Genomic DNA, 23,258 nt, shown 5'->3' with positions numbered 1-23,258 from the left:
TAAAATTACATAACTGTGTGCGTAAAAAATAAAAAACATTCTTATGATTTTTTAAGAAAAAAAAAATCCTCCAGGGACCTAAAATACAAGTGTATTCGCCCCCTGCACATGTTCAATGAATTTTAAAAAATGGTAGTTGGTTTATTTCTTTATAAATTTTAAATGAGAAGAATAAAATTATTATTCCTGATAATATTTTACTTCAACTAGCATGTTTTCTTAACCACTGACATGTGATATAAAAATAACATTTTTTAAGCAAATAATTTAAGTGAGTGCACTATGCAATAGACACATAAACATAATAGTGTACGTTGAGAGTGTGGAGAATCATTTATCCAAAAATTTAAGGTATTAAGTTAATTAGTCAGAGGATACAACCTCGTGGAACGAGGGTCACTTTGACTACTTATTCATATTTTTTATATATGAAATAGATATGAAATTTATATTTTATTTTAGTATATCTATATTTGTACTTCTATATTTTATCAAATATTTTGATAAAATAATTAATTATCTAAATTATTTTTTATGGCTAGAAGTTTAACATACTCTTTGTTTATTTTTTATGGCTATATTTATCAATTTTTAGAAAATATTTTTGACTTACCAAAATTATCTTTTGACCAGTTACTATTAGGGATACATCATTACACAAAAAGTCTTAAACACAATTTAATCATCCATTCTTCTTAACATCTTTTTCACATTTTAATACTCCAATAAATTTATATAACTAGTTGATACTCGTTATTTTGTCATTCTTCCTTTTTTTTCCTTTATAATTACATAAGTTGATTTTCTCTAATTATTATATTACCCTTAAAAATAGATTCTCAAGTGATTATTTGAGTAATTTTCTTATTATCTAGATACATATATTTAAATACATTAAATATTCTTCCACATATATCAAAATTTATATTTTTTAACATCCATTTTTATATTAAATGTCAAAATTGGGCAAATCATTAATCATAAATAAGAATTAGTTAAGTGAATTGGAGAAGTGCATAATTTAAAAAAAATAATGTTTATATTAAATTATAATATAATTTATATAATAAAAATATTTTGGTCAGGATATTTTAATTAAATAACTTAGAGAAAAAAATATGTACTTATTATAATTCTAATTACATGAAATTAAATATTTATCTTATATGTATAACATGTGGGAATAGCTATCCGTATATATGTATATATGTGGATTTTTTTTTATAGAAAATAGTGATAATATCCTATTAAAATCATAAATAACTTGATTTATACACTGATAAATAAATAGTAGGCCAATAACTAGAATGTTTAACCACTAATTCAAATTAGAGTTGACATGGTTCATCAACTTACACATTTATTGCATCATTTATTCTTTAATTAATTTGCATTGTAGATTTTTTCACGAACACACCTTGTTGGTCCAAAGTAATAAGAAAGAGACTACACTTAGACTACTAAAGATAGATAAATCACATTTAGATATAGGTTGATCAACAATTAAGACAATAATTAGGTCACGTTCAACTAATTTAATCAAAGTGAAACATAAAAGAGGTGCAGAAGGAGAGATTATAAAATTTAACACTAAAAATTATTTTATTTTATAATTATTAAAATAGATGCAGAAATAATATTTTATTGAAATATAAATTTAGATAGAAATTTTAAATAGTTGTAAATTGTTTGAAGAAGTGTTTGTAGTCATTGAAAACAAACCACACTTCGAACTCATACAGCTGACAGCTTCTTCTACATTTCTAACGTATTTCTCATTTTCCACACACAATTAATATTCCCGAATTAAATATCACTATATTTCTTGAAGAAAAAAACAAAGTTGAATTAAATGAAGAAATAAAAACAATTTTGTCTACATTGACAGACACTGCAGCACTCTCTCCAATACAAATAACCTTGTCCTTCTCTCTAATCACCCTCTTTCGGCTCTCTCTATCGCTTCTAGCTGTAGACATTATTCCAAACCTCTCTCTTTCTCTCATTCCTTTTCTTCCCTCTCCTTCTTCTTCATCACCCTTCTTTGCACCACTCCTTATATATCTCAAAATAGCACTCCCAGGAAACACAATCATGGAGGCCTCTCATATGGCCTTCCTACTCTTTTCTTCCATGCTTTTTGCCTTCCTTTCTGCCTCCTCCAGAAACTTCCCCATCATACCCTTTGATGAAGGTTACCAGCCCTTGTTTGGGGACACTAATTTGGTCATCCACAGGGATGGCAAATCGGTTCATCTTTCACTGGATGAGAGAACAGGTTTTTTTTTTTTTTTTTTCTTTTTCTCTTGCCACCTTTGTTAATCTATGTGGGGTTGTTGAGATGGTTGTTTCTGTGGCTAAAGTCTTCACCTTTTTGGTTTTTCCATATCTGGGGTGTGTTTGCAGGTTCAGGATTTGTGTCGCATGATCTTTATCTTCACGGGTACTTTAGCGCTTCTATTAAGTTGCCTGCTGATTACACTGCTGGAGTTGTGGTTGCCTTCTATGTGAGTATTTTGCTTCAATTTTATGATTATTGAAAGTGATATCTTTTTCTTTTATGCTTAGATTTTATTCCTATTTTGAAAACTCAACCATCCGTTGTCATCACCAGCTTTCCGTTTAATGAAGATTTCTACTTCACCCCAGTCATCACCAGTCTTTATAATATCGTTTTTTTTTTCTCAAAATCACAGCTTTTTTTATTTTTTAAAATATAAGCCAAACAGCTCTCAGGAATTTACTGGTAAGGTTTTGGATTTGAAGAATACCAATAAGTTTTTTTGATAAAATAGAAAGTCCATATGTTCTCATTTTCATCGTCAACAGTAGAGAATGAAATTTAGGATTATTCAGGATAAAATTTAGGACTTCTTACTTGGCAAAAGTAAAAACAGGAAAAGTATTCTGGTGTTGATTTTAACTTGTATTCGGAAAACAGGAAAAGTAATTTATCTCATCATGTTATCTGTTTGCAGATGTCAAACGGTGACATGTTCCAGAATAACCATGATGAAATCGACTTTGAGTTTTTGGGGAACATCAGAGGCAAAAACTGGAGGATTCAGACTAATGTTTATGGCAATGGTAGCACCAATATTGGCAGGGAGGAAAGATATGGTCTCTGGTTTGATCCTGCCGATGATTTCCATCAGTACAGTATTGTCTGGACTGATTCTCAGATCATGTGAGTGTCTACCTGGTTATATCTTCCATTATGTCCTACTTATTCTTTGTTCTGCTAACTTTTATCATCATTCTTATTTCTTACAACTACCCCTCACACTTTAGTCTGATGATCTCTTGTTTGTTAGTAGAAATTTGATAGATTTTGTTGGTGGTGTGTTTTCGTTTATTAAAACATTTCCTCTAGTTTTCTTTTTCCTTTTACCGAATCCTCTGTTCGATTAAAAAGCCTTTTTCTTTAATTAATCATATTCATGCTCTTCTACACTCTCAAACTGTACTTTCAGTCTTTATATTGGAGTAAAGTGTTTATCTTTTGGAGTATATGTGTTTTTGTCCCTATACTTTGAAAATATATATTTAGTCTTCGTATAAGTATTTCTTTTACGTTTCTGGTTAAAGCAATTTTATCATGCTTTAGTATGTGCTGTCATTTGTCAAGTACTTTAGATGCTCTAGTACAGCTACAAAGTTATCACTGATGTTAAACCCCTCTACTGTCGATTGTTGCAGTATTCGAACACCTAAATTGTGTTACATAGAGAGACTAAAGCATATAAATTCTTGTATGAAGAATTAGAACATAGACTTTATAAGAGTGGGAGTGATTTTTTTTTTCAAATAGAAAGTAAAATGTAGAATATGGATTTTATATTATTGTCTTTCAAGTTTTTCTTAACTGTGTATCCATGTCCAGATTTTATGTGGACAATGTTCCTATTAGAGAAGTGAAGCGAACAGAATCTATGGGAGGAGATTTCCCCTCTAAGCCAATGACACTGTATGCAACAATATGGGATGCATCTGATTGGGCTACGAATGGAGGGAAATACAGGGTTAACTACAAGTATGCACCCTATGTTGCCAAATTCTCTGACCTTGTACTGCATGGGTGTGCAGTGGATCCAATTGAGCAGGTGGGGAAGTGTGAGAATGATCAAAGTTCTGAAGCCATTCCTTCTAGTGTTACAGCTGCACAAAGAATCAAAATGGAGAATTTCAGAAAGAAGCACATGACATACTCCTACTGCTACGACAGACTCAGATACAAAGCAGCTCCATCAGAGTGTGTAATAAATTCCCAAGAAGCTGATAGGCTAAGAAAGTTTGATCCAGTAACTTTTGGTAGCGGTCGGCACCATGGAAAACGACACCACCGCCACACCAGAGGAAGCCAGACAGAAGCAGCTTCATCTTTTTAAGAGGGTTCCATTCCATTCCATCATTTATTTCATATCATATCCTTCATTTAGTTAAATTCCTGGGTTCATTTTTTATGTTCTTTTTTTCTTTCTGGTGTATAGAGAAGAGGGAATAGAATTGTTGAATATGATGATAGTTTTGATATGGTGGTTATTGGTGGTGGTGGGTATGTATGTGTATAGTTCATACCTTTAGGTTCCCAGGTATTTTGTTTTTGTAATTCATGTCTTATTATTCACAAATTAAAATCTTTCATTTTGTATTATTTAGACCACACCTCAGCGTTTCAATAATTTGTTTAGCATGGCTTATCTTTTAACTACAATTTCTCATCACAGACACACATGAGTGATAGTTTATGTGGTCATATTTCTCAGTTTTATCAATCTGAATGGGATTCCAAGGTCTTGTGCTGCAGATCCTCCACCACTTAATTTTGACCATATTACCTAATTTTTAAAATACACTGTTTTCATATATTCATTTTTTAATATATTCTAAATATTAAATTCAGTGTGTATTTTGAAATTACAGTAGAGGAATGATACCAAAAATATTAGAGAATCTAGACTCTTGATGTTGAAATCTCTTTAAAGTAGGAGGTAAGCAATAATTTTATAAAGTAAGAAGTAAACTACTAAGGCTGATTGAAAAGGGAGGGATCTTAATAAAATACTGTAGATTTTCCTCTTGTTTTTACGTAACTGTTTTTTTTAAGGAAAAAATGTTATTTTTTGAAGGAAAATTTTAAAATTTTAAGATAAAGTATTTTTTTAATTATACCCTTATTTTCATTTTATTATGTATTAAATTTATTTAAAATTATGTAAAGTAGATTTATGGAAATGATTTACTGAAAGTGAGTAATAACCGAAAGTGAGTAATATAATGACTGTGAGTAATATAAATTTATCTTTGTTTTTAAAAGCCTTTAAATAATAAATTATGAAATAATTTTGTATAAATTTGAGTTAATTAAAATTTTGTAAATTATTTTAGATATTTTTATATTAAAAATTGTCAATTGTGTAAATTAAAACTTAAATTATAATAAATTTGTGTATGGTATAATAAATATAATTAATTAATAAAAATATAATATTATAATTAATTAAAAATAAAAAAAATAAATTATTTATTTATATTTGTTAAAATTAAAATATTATTAATAAAATATGTTAGTTAAAAAAATAAAATATTATCTAATTAAAAAAATTCTAAAAGAAAATTTTATCAAAAATAAATAATATCTGAATATTTATAATTATAAAAACTCAATAAAAAATACTTTTAAATAACATTGTTATGTTATATTTAATTTTATAATTAATATTATTTTTATTATAAATAATTATATATGTGCCACTACCTTTTATTTATTAAGAAGGTGTTGGAGAGAGAAATAAAATTGAGGATAGTTTTGTATTTGTATAAGCACCATATAAGAGATACTCTCTCTCATTTCTGAACTAGTAAATTCCCTTAAATCATTGAATATAAACACAATTATCTTTCTCAAATATGTCTACATAAACAATAATTGAAACAAACTGAGCATAAAGGAGGATAAGAAATTCCTTGTAATTTGAAAATACATTTTTCATCTAGGAGAAACTTGGTAAAAGGAGAACCAAGTTTCTCCAATATTCTTAATCTGAACAATTGTTAATCTTTATGTAACTTTTACATGCATATAAATATGACTTGTATTGTTTCATTTTAGTTTCAAACTCATATTTTGAATAATTACAAGGCATGGAACATGTTTCAAACTTTTATTCATCATGAATATTCATTATCAAAGTTTTGATAAGTAATTATGAAATGGAAAAACTCAATGTTAAATAAAATTTTGAAATTTTCATAATTGTTTTGATATCCTATTACATAACATATGTTCTAAATTAATTAAATTTCTTTCTATTTTAGTGCAACATAAATCTTTTCATACGAGGATGAATATTACTATTTTTAATTATTTAAATTTAAAATATATATAAAAGTAAAAGAAAAAATAAATATTTAAAAATCTATGATATATAAAAAAATTATTAGAATGGTAAATCATATACTTACGTACCTCAATTGTATGTCTGATTTCGTCTATAACGGTGACACTAGTTGTGTTCTTGCTAAATATTCATATAGATATGTTGAAAAATCTAGTTAAATGCTCACCAATCTTATTCCTAAAAGCAAGTTTACGTAATATTTGAATTTGTTGAAGTATATCTAGAGTCTACTATCAAGTTATTTAAAGAGATTAATTGACCTTCAAATACACATAATCTAACTTGGAACGTTTAATAAAATTGTCTATTTACAACATTTATCTTCTTTAGCTTAAGTATCAATCGGTACCTCAACCTCTCGATCTTATCTGGCCATAGCAAGTCGTTCGACCTCTTGGTTCGGGATGCTAATAAGGCCAACTATGTACCTCTTATCTTAATAACCTAATTACCCTCTTAATCAAGAACTATTCTATTAAGGAGGATCAAATTGCTAATTAGCAGGTGAATTAGGCCTAGGAGAGGCCCTGACAATTAAAACCCAAGTATAAACAGACATAACAGGGTTGACTAATTATTAAGACATACTTATTTGAACGTCTGAATACCTTTGCAGGTACACCTCACTTTTGCCAAGACAGAGATACCGAAATACCAAAATTAGAGAAATGGAAAGCCGAGAGGAAGAGAAACCAAAGAAAACCTTGAGAGTTATGGTTTTACTTGGTCCTTGTAAGAACATTTTGTCATCGACTGTGGGGCCGAGTAAGATTTCTAACCATGTTCGTTAGAAGAGGTAGAGCATGTTTTGGAAGACCTCAACCAGAGAGAACAAAAGATGATACAACCCAACTCGAAAAACAAATGACTAAGGCCACAAACACTTTACAATTGAGTCAGTCATCTCAGCATCCAAACAAGACCCTACCAAACATCAAAAGAACCTCAGCAGAAGAAGAACTATACATCAAATGTTCTTTCTTCTAGTTTTTTTACAAGACAAGTTTATGTCAATAATTTTGACTCTTTTTAGGGGTCCAAATAGAAGAATAAGTTAGAATAGGGTGGTGTACTTAGTAAATTAGACTCTTTCTCACTAATTGACCGAGGACGCTTTCACAAACGTGAATCTCTCACGGTTAAGTCTCACTAATAAATCGAGTATGTTTTCACAAATGTGAATACATCTTGATTAAGTCTCACTTACTAGTTGAGGATGCTTTCACAAACATGAAATGAATACCTCTTGATTAAATTTTGTTAATCGAGCTTGTTTGTTTCCACAAATGTGAATCCTTATCAATTAAGTTTCACACACCCTTCTAGGATAATTTCCACTAATTACTTCATTAAACTCTACTAACAACAACTACGAAACAATAAGGTAAATGAAGGGAGAAAGGCCAAAAAAATCTTAAAACTTAACAAACCGCATAAGCAAGATAAGTCATACATAAAAATAGATAACTTGTTACTTTTATCATAGTGTGTCTCTGCCAAAAATGAAAATGCAAGTACTAAAAAAATTGACAACTCTATAGTCAAGATAAACCAACTCTAATGGTCGTGTATACAAAAAAACATACCACAAAAGATCACTCAATGTTAATGTCCTGGTCCACACAAACATCTTCAAAACCCTCAAGCGTAGGCACCTCACCCTTGAAAGGGACAACTTCACCCTTAAAAAAATCCTTGCCCATACCAAAGTCACCTATGTGGAGAGGGAGTTTATTGAAATGGACTACTTGTTGAAGCCAAGCTCATGTTGGTCCAACACAAATTGTTGGGCATTCTCCAACTCCTTTTCAATCTTCTCATGTCAGCATTGTTCCAAGTGGTGGGACAAGGCCATGTCCATCAAACTCTGTCACAAGCCCTTTACTTCCTACCAAAGCTTTTCCTCCTCTACGGTCACAAGACTCTTTTCTTGGAGTCACAGTTGGAGTACTCCTCTACCAGAGCCTTTAATTCACTATCAACTGTACCATTCGTTTGCTTCAACTTCTCAACTTCAGCTAGAGAAGCCCCCATCACATGTTTAAACAACAACATTTCCTTTAGAAAATTATCATGTTAAGAAAGATCAAATCGCTAGTTAACTGAACAATTAAGGTCCACCAGGCAAATATAATCAGACTACATTAATAACTTATTTGAGCAGAGTGCCTTCACTCTTCTTTCACCAAGATTAAGATACCAAGATACCCAAAGACCAAAAGCAGAAAAATTGAGAAGCCAAAAGGAGGAGAAAACGAAAAAAACCTTAAGAATTTTAATTTGATTGAATCCTTATAAGCATAACTTAAGTGTTTCATACAGATGTTTGTATATTTCACATTATCAATCCTATCATTCACCTTTTTTGTCTTTTAATGTAAGGCTATCTAACTTTGTAAATCACTAATTTGATTCTTATGTGTTCATCAAAACTAATTAAGAAATATGTCATCAATTTCAATTTTACATTCTTTGAACCTTCTAATTTTATTTACATATTTATTTATAACTTTCTTGATCAAATATAATCAACAATAAAATTTTAAATATCTACATTTTCTCGAAAATACAATCTTAAAAGTAGTGAAGTCTTTTAAACGTCCTAAAATAACCATACAACATGTAAACTTCAAGTGATTCATGACATGTAAACTTCAAGTGATTCATGACAAATAAAAGGATATTTCTTCTTCCACTTCCATATCTTCGTCTTCCGTATCCCATCTCCATAAATATGCTAATTTCCCCTTTTATTAGATTATACAATTTAAAAATAAAAAATATATTTCAGGTTGTATAAATTAAAAGAATTTCTATATTTTGGATTTCGAAAGTATTTTTAGCTCCTTACACAATCGAATAAAAAAAACTTCTAAATTGTATAATTTGAAACTTTTTTTTAAAGAAAATAAGTTTTCAAAACATAATCCAAAAATAAAAAAATTAATTTCTGAATTACAAAATTCAAATAATTTCAAGATTGTACAATATACAATCAAAAATAAATAAATAAAAAATTTCTGATTACATAATTCAAAAAGACCAAAATAAAAACTTTCATATTTATGAGTATAAAATGAAATAGATGGATGAAATATATGAAAGTGGAAGAAGTAATGACATGACCTAAATAAAAAGTGGGACAACCATTCAATTTTATTTGCTAACAAGTTTATCATATCATCGCTTAATTTTAATCGTTTAGCTGATTGAGGAAAAATATTTTAATAAAAAATTGTAAACGAAATTTCCATATTCAAGTAAAATTAACTTCATATAAGCATTCCACACATTGACGAATACTTTGAAGAGTATTAGTTCTTATCGCCACCATCTCTTTCCACAAATATATCTCTACATAAATTACAATAAGTCTATCTCTTTTCATCTTGAAGGAGCCTGTCGTAAACCCTAGCAACGTCAAGTATTCTAAACACCAAGAAAACAAAATAAAAAGAGCAAGACAAACCTATTAAAAAAGACAAGGTACGAGTTTTTCTATGGATTTACAAGGCAGCTAAGATAAAAGAATATCAATCCTTGCTGATAAAAAAAAGGTTTAACCAATATTCGCTATAACAAATATTCCTTATTCTAAAGTAAATAATTATGTTGGTCTAATGTTACAGACACTTATCAAAAGAAAGACTACAAAATTTCTTGAACAATTATAAATATACATTTGGCTCAATAAAAGAATCTTGCAGCTGGGACTCGATTCACAAATTCTCTGGTTGGAGAATAGTTGGAAATTCCAAGAAGCTAAAGGCAACCTGCAGTCATGCTAAAAATACAGGTCAACTTAGAATGCTTCAATAACTTCAACTTCTTGAGCTTTAGATTTGCCTTTTGGCCGACCAGACCGTCTCACGTCTTTTCCGGATAAAAATTCAAGGGCTTTTTCCAGGGTGACATCAGTTGGCTTGATATTCTAAATGTCAATTTCAAAAGGAAAAAAAATGTCACACTAGGAAAAATTGAGCGTTGGAAAAACAAGCTTTGAAATGTTACTTTGACATAATGGCTGTGTTCGATTACCGATTGGATGGTGAAGAAAAAATGTGAAAGGAAACATTTCTTGCCTCGGTCTCAGGCCTAACATTTGCTTGTCTAGCTAGTTGTTCAAATGTAAAACCATGTACACCATTTTGCAGAATAGACATCAATAGTAAAAGTGATTTATCCACTTTATGTTAATTTAAATCAATCCGAAGAACTAATATTATAAATATAAATTAAAGTCCACAACCTTAGGGTTCCACCACCCATGGTGAGAAACAATAAAAAATCATCGTAGTCGAAGACAACGAAGAAAACAACAAAGTCTGGAATAGCCTATTGCCCCCTACTGGTTAGGCCATAATTTCTAAAACTAAACAAAGGGGAAAAATAACAAAAACGTATCCGTCCACAAATGTGATTTCTAACATACATTATAGACGTCTGTTTGCTTCATTGGTAACAAAAAAATTTAACCAGTTGTAATCCGAGAACATACGTCAACATCTAAAGTCAGCAGTTAGGAAAAGAGCGATGTTACATGCTTTGTTTCCATTTCTTAGAAGGCATACTTTCATTGTCTATATTAGGATATGCTCTGAAAACCAAATGACTGGAAGACTAAAACTAGATTAGGACACCTGTATGGTTGTTACTGACAAAAACTAGGATATAAATTTGTATCACTCATTGCGCTATCATCATGAATGAAGAAATATCAATCTTATTTTTATTGTGTCTGTAGCGGTAGAGAAGCTCTTTGCATCCTAATGTTGAAATAGGTGATATTGTCTTGCTGTACAGCTTATATAAAAGCTGTTTTTGAGTGTACCTAGCTTTAGGTTAAGGAACATAGACGGTAGCCTTCCTCTTTGAGATGTACTTATACTCATCATTTTATACATATATAACGGAGAGCTGATTTTTTGGCCATCTCTAAATTTAAGTTGTTATCAGTGCATGAATGAAGACAAATAAAGAGCATGGACACATCATTCCAATGAGAAACCATAAGCATGACAAAAGATGTTCTAGTTCACACAAAAAAAAAATGAGTTTCTATATTTTGCATTTCTTGGACTCATAATATGTAGGATTTGTTCTTTATTTTCTTTGTAAAATAGATGCAAAAAGTATTTTTGTTAGCTTTGGTTATAATTGAGCCTATCAACCCCAAAAGGAACAAGGGGGCGTCGCCTTTGAAAGACAGACTAGAAAGGAGTAAATGGCAAACATCCAATAGCCATTGATCCTGAAGCAACCGCTCATAGCTAGGTTCCAAAACATAAAGTCATATTGTGTAGATCTTTGGATTAAACGAAGTGAGACACATCATTTAGTTTTCTATTGGCATACTTGCCCTAGGAAGTGTGTTTGTCTAATGGTATGTTGATGATGTAGTTATGACATGAAATGATGCCACTCAGATTTCTCAGCTAAAAGAGTAGTTATTCAGTCACTTCACTTTGAGACCAAAGATCTTGGCTATCTGAAATACTTTCTTGGTATTGAAATGGCTTAGTTAAAGGAAGGTGTTGTAGTTTCACAAAGAAAATATGTCGTGGAAATGGCAAGCCAAATGATAATCCAACAAACCCAAATCAGAAGCAAATATTGGACCAAGGTGAAACCTTTTTAAATCCAGAAAGATATAGAAAGCTAGTGGGAAACTCATTTATCTCAGTATTCCAAGACTTGAGACTTCTTATGCAGTTGGACTTGTTAATCAATTCATGCAGAATCCTCATATTGGCCTTTGGAATGTTGTGATTCGCATTTTCATATATGTCAAAAAGGATCCACTACTCGGATTGTGTGTGTGTACAAGGGAAATACTCAACTGCTACCCATCATCATTGATATCAATCTTTCTTTAATTCTCTATGTAGCTCCTCAACAGCTTTTAATGGTTCTTATGCTAGATTAGTAGTATGGCCGTAGTGTATCTGTTTGCATCCCAACAAATTACATACTAAAAGATAACCAAAATTAACAAAATAGAGATCAAGCACAATTGTATTTGCACAGTCAAGAGGAGAACCCATACTAAAAGATAACCAAAATTAACAAAATAGAGATCAAGCACAATTGTATTTGCATAGTCAAGAGGAGAACCCTAAACCCTAAACGCATGCTCAACAACTATGTTGCTATGGTTGCATAGTCGGGAGGAGAAATAAAATCTAAAATTAGAAAGTGCTTAAAACTACAATCATACCTTAGGAACAGAAGCTATTGTGCGCCGATGTCTTACAGAAAACCCAACTCTTGCAAGCTTTATTATGACAGGTTGTCCATCCTTGGGATGGTTACCCTAACCACAAGCAAACGAATTAGTCAGCAAGACTAAAAAATGCAGCAGGGACAGGCAAAAGGTTCGTTATCACTAGAACACAAATAAAAAATATCATACAAATGAATAATATTTTGAAGATTGAGAATTTTGAAAAAAAAAAAAACCCTTTATTTAATTAGTTCATGTTGTACATATCTTGTTCCTAAAACATCATTCACTATGGACAAATTTTGTAACACAACACAACAGTGGTTATAGAATTAACATCAAATATTCTTTTTGAAACAATACCCACACACATATAACACCAACTGCACATGAGATTATCTTATATTTATAGTTAAAACTTGGTATGCAAAATCAACATTGTAGCATTTTGAAGAAGAATTTTAAATTGCTTGATGTGACAGAAGAGACAATATAAGAAAAAGTAAGAACTAGAATTCCATATTTTAGGAATGTGGCAGTGAAATTGTGATGGGACAAGTCACAGAATGGTACACGCCCGTGATAACATGTTGAATTTAGTGAGATGGAATAGCATGAGCGATGTTGGTTTCTTATGCAATATATATGTTTTATGCAGAATATTGATCACGTAAACTAGGTGTGCTTTCACGTTTCAACACTGATTTCTCACTTTCCAACAAATAAAATGCGTCAACGTGAAACTATTGGATTCATGTACCACGATGGCCGAATGGTTTTGCATACACTCTAATTCATATGCTACTTCCTAGGCTAACACTAAATGCATTTAATACGCTATACTTATAAATGAACCAAGCGCACATATCCTAACAAATATGATAAGAACCTAAGGCCAAATTGAAAACTGAGAAACATACCAATCTCAATGGGTATTGTAGCAACTCCAGTATTGGATTCATGTTCCACGAAGGTCAAATGGTTTTGCGTACACTCTGATTCATATGCTACATCCTAGGCTAAGCGATACTTATTCCAACAAACGCTAAATGCATTTAATATGCTATACTTATAAAAGAACCCAGAACACATTACAACAAATATGATAAGAATCTACGGCTCAAATTGAGAACTAAGAAACATACCAATGTCAATGGGTATTGTAGCAACTCAAGTGCATCTTCAAGAGTGATAGAACCCACATCCTTGACCTGAAACAACCCAAATTGTTACTTTTTTCCTTTCATTGGAAGAGATAATAATTGGTCATATTTGCACAAACAGTTCTTAACACATCGAAAAACCTACCAGACATCAACCAGAGGTTGCACAAATGCAAGCGCAGCATGAGCAAACACAAAGTCACATTAATAAATAATTAAAAATGGTCCCTCCTACACCCAAACGAACAAAAAAGGCTACCCTAGACAGGAAATAGAATGACTTCATTGAAGTATAATTACCAAAAGAGAGAATCAAGTTTACCGTCATTGAACTATTCAGTAGTGTTCAATACAAAAACATAAGACATCTTTTCATTCTTTTGTTTCCATTACAAAAATGCAACTTATATTTACAGTGTGATAGAGTCAAATATGATTCTCTGTAGCATTATGAAATATGAATTAAATTTCAGATCACATAAGTTTCATAATGCTTCCAACAATTAAAGTGCAGCAAATTCCCAAATTTTATCACATCATAAAGACAACCAGATACATTTCTGATATATCATTTTGTCAAAAAGATCCTTTGAAACTTGAGTTAGCGGATTCCAAACTTACAGTAAATTTAGAGGTGTGAACTGTGAAGCCAATATTACATAAAATAAACCATGTCAAGGTTACGTGAACAATTATGACATATTTTTACTATTCTCCTTTCATGAAATATCTACCCAACATTGGCATATAGTTTACTGTTATAAATAGCAGATAATTAGGATAAAAATATTCTTAATATCTCCATATTAATTAGGAAAAAATATCTTCAGAATCTTCTTATACATTTCAGCATACTTTTTTACTTATTTTAAAGGTTTTGATTGTTAGATGATCAGAATGTAACTGGCATAATTGTTGCTATAAATAAAATAATTTTTTATTTTGTAACATAATTTAAGTCGGTATCAAAGCTCCAGATCTTGGAACCCTTGTTTCCACTGCCTCGTTAATAGCCACCACGACCATTGTTCTCCATCCCATCGTTGTTGAGGTTAGTGGTGGGATAGAAATGTGTGCCCCACTCACTGTTGCCACAGACAACATCATCAGTACCTCTTGAGCCCATTCTAAGGGGCCGTGACATCTCATTTGACTCCAATTTGAGTAGATCTTAATTGTTTTGATTCTTTTGCCAACGGATTCCCTTTATTATGACTCAGCTTCTTTTTGTTGTTATTTTGCAATGTCTAGTACGAAAGCTTTTAAAGAGGAACTTGATTGTTTGCGAACAATAATTGAATTATTAAGTCCTCAAAATGTATAGCCTACCCAAGAAAGGTAAGAGTACATTCAATACTATTGGTCGTTGGTCTCAGAGTATATGGATCCTCAATTCAAGAGCAGCTAATCCCATGACTCCTTTTCCTAAGCTCTCCAATTTGTACATCAAAATGACTAGAGAACAACTCATTACAATTGCAAAAAGTGATAGTGCACCCATAAGAGGATCGAGGAATATAACTTTAGAATCATCAATTGTAATATGTCTCACCAAGATTGTCAAACTCGCGAGTCTATGAAGACTCGTGGGAGCTCCGTAGACTCGACTCGCAGACTAGACTCGTAAGAATCTACTTTCAACTTGCAATCCGCGACCACCTGCAACCCGTGACCACCGCAACCACCGCACGAACCACCTGCAACCCGCGAACACTCCGCTTGATCGACCGTTTTGGGGTTAAAAGAAACCCAGTTGGACTCGCCAACTCGGACCAGAGTCACGAGTCCACTCCGAGTCTGGATCGAGTCCACCGAGTTTACCCAAAAACTGTTCAGCGACTATTTTTCTATTCTTACGGTCTATTTAAAGACCTTGTCATGAGGCAGACAATTTTAATTGATAAGGAGCAAAGTGGGTTGTATTTGTTGAGTCTAAGAACCAAAACAAAACAAAGGAGGTCACAAGCCAACAAGCAACATCATAAACATGAGCAAATTCCCAAATATGGCTTCATAACAAAAGGCTTGGTCGTTTGTTTACCAAAAAGTTTGTTGACTTTTTCAATTGTGATATTAGTAAACTATCAAAGCCACGTCACACATTCTATCACAAACCATTGTGAAAGGAGTAATTTTCCATTCAATTGAAATCACTTTGATGTTTAGGGGCCTGTTTTAGAATCTATATTTTGAAACACAATGGTTTGTTACTTTTGTTGATGTTGATGTTATGAAAAGTAAAAATGAGATATTTCAAAGCTTTGTTAAATTATTTGACTTGTCTAGAATCAATTTGAAAACAGCATAAAAAGAATTAGGTCTAAAATATTAGTATTGAATATGTGAAACATGAATTGTCTAATATTTTGTCCCATAATGGCATTGCTCATGAACTAATATGTGTTAAAACTATACAACAAACGGAGAAATTGTGTTAACTATCACGTATCACTCTACCAGGGACAAAAGCCCAAGGCAAGCATCAGCTAATCAGACCATTCTATTAAGCTTGACCTATTTTGACACCCCTAAACATATTATGCAGGCATGCAACACGTTTCCCTCTTAAATTTTCAAGACACATGGGATATTCAACATCTATTTGTCACAGATACAAACTATTATTGGAATACCACGCAACCATAGCCTAAAAAAACAGTAAAATAAAATGAAAGTGTTGAAAACAGCAACGTGACATACATGAGACACAGAGGCTCTTTTGGGTATGTATCCCTTCCTGTCTTCTCCGAGCTGAACATAAAATCCATAAGGACCAGTTTTCAAAAGAACCTGAAAAAAAATAAGCAGCCCCACAAGATAATTAAAACTTTGTTATAACATGTAAGTTACATCTAAAACAAGTTTGTTATAACATGCAAGAGAAGCATCTAAAACAAACCTTTTCATTTGAAGCACTGGTAACACCTAGGAGTTTTGGCTCCTCCACTCTAGTGCTTGGCTGAGATGCATCCTCTTCCTCCTCTGTACCATATAATGTTTTAGCAATGTACCTGTTTTCAGAAACACAAGAAAAACTCATCACAAATTTGTTTGCATATTTTAGTTATAAAAAGGAAGGGTAAGTCAATAGGTACAAGAAAAATAGCATTCATAAAACTTAGATGAGATCCCATAAGCTTAGTGCTCATCCACTATTTTTCAAACACTAGACACTAAATGTACTTACCAATACTCAAAGGAGTATATATGAGAAAAAGAGCTTGAGATATCTATACTGATTCAGATTCATATACACAATATTAGGTTACAGATAGGTACAACACACAGCTTTTACTCAAAATATCATATAAATTTTTCTAACACTCCCACCTCAAGGTGGAACATATAACTAATCCAAGCATGGAACATATACATTGAATCCAAGGTCCTCTCAAGATTTGGTAAAATGTCTGCAAGTTGATAATGGAGCCAACAAACTCAGAATCTTCATATTCATTTTCAAAATATTTTTATTTTCTTATTTGATTACTAGAAATTGGTGATGCATAGTAATTGGTGTGACTACCATCATTGGAGCTCTTGATCTCGAGAACCCTATTGCCACCACTACCATTGTGGTTAATGATGGGTAGAAGTATAGCCCACACAAGCCATCACAACACCAACAATTACATTGGCAATAGAATTGACATGCACAACCACGTATATCGACACAAATAACCCACTTGACTAGCTCTAATGAAGTCCATTCCTCATCACCAACACAGACAATGTCTTTTGAGAGATCATAAGCACAGTCCAAGGGGTTGTGATATCCCATTTCGCTCCAATTTGAGTAGATCCGAGCTTTTTGGTTCTTTTGCAAATGGGCACTCTTTGTTGTGTGTTTTATTTTATTTCCTCGATGTTTCGAATGAAAACCTATTATGAAGAACTTGATCATCTGGGAACAATGATTAAATCAATGATCAAGTCCTCTGAATTGTATACCCAATGTCTCTTCCTAAAATTTTTTTTATACATCAAATGACTGGAAAGAAGACTTTAAGCCTAACTTTACAAACGTGGCTTTGAAGTTGAGGCTAACACGCATTTATTTATTATAATATGGTCATATTGCTAGTTGACATAGGATCTATAACACACCCCCTCGTGCTAAGGACTGGACATCTCAAGCGTGGAAATAAAGAAGAGTCTTGATAGGCTATGAATCTTATATATATATATATATATATATACATATGTATGTGTGTGTATGTGGGTGTTCGTATGTATGTGTGTGTGTGTATGTATACATACACATATGCATGTATATATATATATGAATCTAAATCAACAAAAAGATCTAAGTAATCTCTCAAGCTCTTTTTCTCATATATACTCCTTCAAGTTGGTATTAAAGTCTACTTTAACAAAGTTTGTTGGGCCTATTGTGTCACTTATATTGGACCGCTACGAGATCACCACAAATATTTAGTTAATAGTCTTTTGATGAACAAAAATGTTATGTATATAATTTATATGCACCACATTTTACACATCAGTTATGTTAGATAAAGGACCTACAAAATAAATATGCACTAATATACTCACTTGCAAGATAGGTTAGACAAAAGACCTAAAAGATAAATATGCAATAATATACTCACTTGCATGTTGGATGTTTATCACAGCCAATAAAGTAGCCAGCACCAAATCTACTTACTTTAAAAGTAAGTGTACCTTCCATACAACTGAAACAAGTTCAAACGTAACATCAAGAGAAAATCTAATCAATATACAAACCAACACATAGTGAATGTAATCAGTGCTCTTTTCTAGACATAAATAATCTCAAACTACAAAATTAGCCCAATTTAACGATATCAAGTTCACATGGTTTAATTTTTGCAGCAGCAATCTTCTTAGGAAATGTTGACTAAGCTCTAGTGTAGTCTATCGGGTAGCTAGTTTGCTAGTTAGCCCATCACCAACCAAACTAAAAATGAATTGTCATGATTGTAAAATTGAAACTGTATTTATAAACAAAATGAAAATTTCATTGTCATCCAAGTATTTTCCTCTCTTTTTGTCAGCTTCTTTGATTTTCTCTCACTAACTATCAAAAAAACTGCTTATGATAATACATAGAGGAGCAATTGCTCTTAAATAGAATACAAAGACTTAATAACAAAAAAAATCCTAATTTATGACGGATACAATATATCCTTAAAATTCAAGATCAATGATCTTGTACAATAAATATAAAATATATTGTCAGCCTATTAATCCTCCTAATTATGGAATGTAGTTAAATATCCTAATTATAAAAATAAGTGTACAAGGAAATATTATCTAAAACACTAATCAAGGGATTCTAACACTCCCCCTGAAGTTGGTGAGTGGATGTCATCATTCCCAACTTACCAACAATAAACTAAAATGTTTCACCACTAAGCTCTTTTGTCAATACATCTTCAATTTGATTTCTAGAAGATACAAATGGTGTATATATTGTCCGATTATCCAATTTCGCCTTTATGAAATGTTTGTCTACTTCAGCATGCTTTAAGGAATTATGCACAATATTTATTGTTGACTTGTTCCAATCAATCTTCAGGTCTCCTAAACCCTAAACCCTAAACCCTAAACCCTAAACCCTAAAATGAACTTTAGCCATAGTATTTCGCAAATCCCTTAGACCATGGCTCTAATCTCTGCCACTACACTTGATCTCGCCACAACGTGTTGGTTCTTGCTCGTCTAAATGCCTAAATTTCCTCCAAGAATGGTGCAATATCGAACGATAGACCTTTTGTCGTCTATAGAACCTACATAGTTAGCTTTTGTGTAGGCTTCTTCTAAGATCATTCATTCCCCTTTGTAAAAAGAATTTCTTTTCTAAGAATTCCTTTCAAGCATTGTAGAATGCAATAAATAGCCCTAAGACGAGTCTCCTTTGGATTATGCATGAACTGACTTACAACCCCTACTACATAGGCATTGTCAAGCCTAGTGTGATACAAGTAGATCAATTCCCAACTAGCATTTCATAAGATTGTCTATCCATAGCTACATCCTTAATTGATTCACCAAGTTTGTGATTATGTTCAGTAGGTGTCTCTTCTAGTTTGCATTCTAATTTACCAGTTTCAGCCAATTGATCAAGCACATCTTTGTTTGGAGATGAAAATACCATGACGGGAATGGATCACTTAAGTGCCAGAAATATTTCAATCTACCTAACTCCTTAATTTCAAATTCTATTATCAAACAATTTTTTAAGGCTTTCCCTAATCATTTCGAATTACAACTATACAATCTACATCAACAAATAGTGCAATAATTCCCCTCAAGTTGAATGATTAATAAAAAGTGTATGGTCACCTTGGCTTTGCTTGTACCCCATCGTCTTTATTACAATAGTAAACCTGTCAAACCATGCTTTAGGAGACTGTTTCAATCCATAGAGTGTCTTCCTTAGTTTACACACCTTTCCCTCCTCGACTTTAGACCCATATGGCACCTCCATGTAAATTTCTTCCTCAAGATTGTCATGACAAAAGGTATTTGTGACATCATATTGTTGCAAAACTCCATCCATAAAAAGCTACTATAGACAATAAAATTCAAACAGTATTCATTTTTGCAGCAGGTGAAAAAGTTTCGAGAAACTCAATTTTATATGTTTGAGTATATCTCTTCGCTACTAACCATGCCTTATAACTTTCTAATGTCTCATCTCCCTTTTATTTAATAGTGAATACCCACCTACATCCAACAAGATTTTTTCCTTTACGTATATCCACCAACTCCCAAGTTTTGTGCTTTTCTAAAGCAACCATTTCAACCTTCATAGAATTTTCAAGTCCTTAATAATTCCTCATCCACAATATTTGGAATATTAATAATATATAGATGACCAAGAAAACTTTTATGAAGGTTGGATAGTTTGTCATAAGACACAAAATGTGACAATGGGTACCTTGGCTTTGAGTACCTACTCTAACACCTTTCCTTACTGCAACTAGAAGATTCTGAACTTCAATGGTTGATATATTTTATTCTTCGTAAATGTTAGATATTTTAGGAATAAATTCAAATTCATGGACTTGTGGTGATTGAATAACATACATCCTCCATGAGTATACATGCATTCAATAGGTAGCACTATCAGTTTGTCCTCCAAAGAACAGGACTATACTCAATAGTTGGTGGAGTATTAATGGGACTTAATTTTGGAAGAATGAGGTTTTCTGATAATGAATTATCCTTATCTTCAATGCATGAAAGATAAGGTTGAAAATATTGTTGTAACGGTGTGTCCATTAAGTCCCATATCATTTTAGGAGTTGACAAGGACAATTTAAATACACATTCCTCTCTTAACCCTTTGAAATGCCTTTTTAGAACAAAACATTTATAAAGTTCCAAACTCCAAAGCGAACAACACCTTGGATGTGGTGTTTGATCCAATGAACTTATCTCAACAACGTTGAGGTCAAAACATTAATGTCGTCTGTGGGGATGGAAAAGTGGTTGCAAGGACGAACCCTCGTTCCCCGAGGAATAAAGAAGTGATTCCAAATACAAACTCTCATTCTCTAAGCCCTCTATTGAGGGGAATGGATATGTGATTCCGAAGACAAACCTTCGGTCCCCTTAGCCTTTGACCAGACGAGATGTTTCGACATGTCCAATAATCCCACACTGTTTCAGAGTCGAGGCCAAAGGCAATTAAAATACGCCTTCCTCCCTTGAGAACAAAACCGTAACAGAGCTTCGAGCTGCATAAATCAAGGGATCCTAACACTAACATTTTTAATCTTTGTATCAAATCTTAGCACAAAGAGTCAAATATTATGTTTGTAACCCAAAATAGAAACTAGAGAAGAGAAAATAAAGATTAATTTTTGTGGTTGAAAATGAAATAATCAAGGAAACATATCATTCTTAAAGGATCTCCATCCAAGAGATTCCTCCATTCTTTCTTACAAAATGGTTGAGGCCAAACTAATCCCTTAAAAGATCGACTTGTAAGGTTAGAATTTGCATCAATTATATATTGATATCTAACACTATCTAACACCTCTCACATCCAACACTATTGCATTTGATACACGAATAACTTTGATATCATTTTAGAAAGTGGTTTAGACTTACTCAATCGTACAAAACTAGCTAGTAAGGCAAGAATTGTCCCCACTTATATACAGTAATTTTCCACTATTTCTAGTTGATGTGAGACTTACATTTCTACCAATATTGTTTTAACATAGCTAATTCTATCTGAGATTAATGGTATGTTTGGGATGAAAGAAAATACATATGAAACTAGAAATAATGATGTACTTTTTTTGGTTTGGTTGAAGAGAATGTGGGTGGAAAAGGTATAGAAAACTTGACTTCAAGAAATAAAGGGGAACAAGTAATTAACCACCTTATAGTAAAACTAATTTCCGAATAAACACCCCAAATTTAGGTTTCACTTTGATTGATGCCTAAATTTTACACTCTACATAAATAAATACCTTAAACTTTAATTTGTCCAAATTGGTCCTTAAACATTAATTTCAAAAAGAGATACCAATGCAATAGATTTAATCTCCTTAGTTACGAAGAGGTTATTAATTTCTATAGTAGGTTCATTTGTTTGCATGGAAAGCTAAATGATGTAATGGGACTCATTCCAAATCTCATAAAATTGCAACTCCTTCAAGGGTCGTTATATAATCATACGAACTTATATGACGTGCATTTCATTGCTTGGTATCCTACTCTTAAATCCAGTAACATTTTCTAATATCCTCCTATGACAAACCCAGCATTTTTTTAAAATGTCAAACAGAATAAGAAAACCTTTATGTAACATTTATGTAACAGAACCTGCAACATGTATTTAACCGCCTTAAACTTAAACTATTTTCCGAATAAACACCCCAAATTTAGGTTTCACTCTAATTGATCCTAAATTTTACACTGTACATAAATAAATATCTTAAACTTTAATCTGTCCTAATTGGTCCTTAAACATTAATTTCACAAAAGATATACCAATTGCACCAGATTTAATCCCCTTAGATACGAAGAGGTTATTAATTTCTATAGTAGGTTCATTTGTTTGCATGGAAAGCTAAATGATGTATTGAGACTCATATTCCCAATCTCATAAAATTGCAAATTCTTCAAGAGTCGTTATATAATCATACAAACTCATGATGTGCATGTCATGGCTTGGTATCGTACTCTTAATCCAGTAACATTTTCTAATATCCTCCTATGACAAACTCAGCATTTTTAAAGCTACCAAACAAAATAAGAAAACCTTTATGTAGCAGAATCTGCAACATGTCATTCAACATTTTATAAGTTAATTCTAATTCCATCCAAAAAGTATAATATTTTACCTTGGACAAACCCGACTCTGATCTGGAAAAGAAGCAAATAAAAAATCGCCAAATTTTTTTTCTAACATTTTCTCAACCTACAACCATAAAAAACCATTTCATGAGTAAAGATCCAAAAAAAATT

The 23,258-nt window shown here is 32.0% G+C and overlaps 2 protein-coding genes across 3 annotated transcripts in view; one reads left to right on the top strand and one right to left on the bottom strand.

Moving 5' to 3' along the window:
- Positions 1-1,885: 1,885 nt before the first annotated feature.
- On the top strand, positions 1,886-4,663 carry LOC137811620 (probable xyloglucan endotransglucosylase/hydrolase protein 28). The gene is made up of 4 exons (XM_068613421.1): positions 1,886-2,278; positions 2,407-2,507; positions 2,979-3,187; positions 3,884-4,663. Exons 1-4 carry the CDS (start codon positions 2,095-2,097, stop codon positions 4,386-4,388), a joined length of 999 nt encoding a protein of 332 aa, XP_068469522.1. The 5' UTR covers positions 1,886-2,094; the 3' UTR covers positions 4,389-4,663.
- Positions 4,664-9,924: 5,261 nt separating this feature from the next.
- Positions 9,925-23,258, bottom strand: part of LOC137811619 (uncharacterized) — a 31,016-nt gene continuing 17,682 nt past the window's right edge. For both annotated transcript variants that reach the window (XM_068613418.1, XM_068613419.1), the window contains exons 16-22: positions 23,135-23,211; positions 18,398-18,481; positions 16,687-16,798; positions 16,488-16,577; positions 13,770-13,835; positions 12,619-12,714; positions 9,925-10,332 (exon numbers count right to left, since the gene is read on the bottom strand). In XM_068613418.1, coding sequence (XP_068469519.1) covers positions 10,204-10,332; positions 12,619-12,714; positions 13,770-13,835; positions 16,488-16,577; positions 16,687-16,798; positions 18,398-18,481; positions 23,135-23,211 — 654 coding nt within the window. In that variant the 3' untranslated portion in view covers positions 9,925-10,203. The remainder of the gene's footprint in view (positions 10,333-12,618; positions 12,715-13,769; positions 13,836-16,487; positions 16,578-16,686; positions 16,799-18,397; positions 18,482-23,134; positions 23,212-23,258) is intronic.

The sequence above is a fragment of the Phaseolus vulgaris genome, chromosome 2 (assembly GCF_000499845.2).
Source record: "Phaseolus vulgaris cultivar G19833 chromosome 2, P. vulgaris v2.0, whole genome shotgun sequence".
In the NCBI taxonomy this organism is placed as follows: domain Eukaryota; kingdom Viridiplantae; phylum Streptophyta; class Magnoliopsida; order Fabales; family Fabaceae; genus Phaseolus; species Phaseolus vulgaris.
This window is presented reverse-complemented; position numbering and strand designations above follow the sequence as displayed.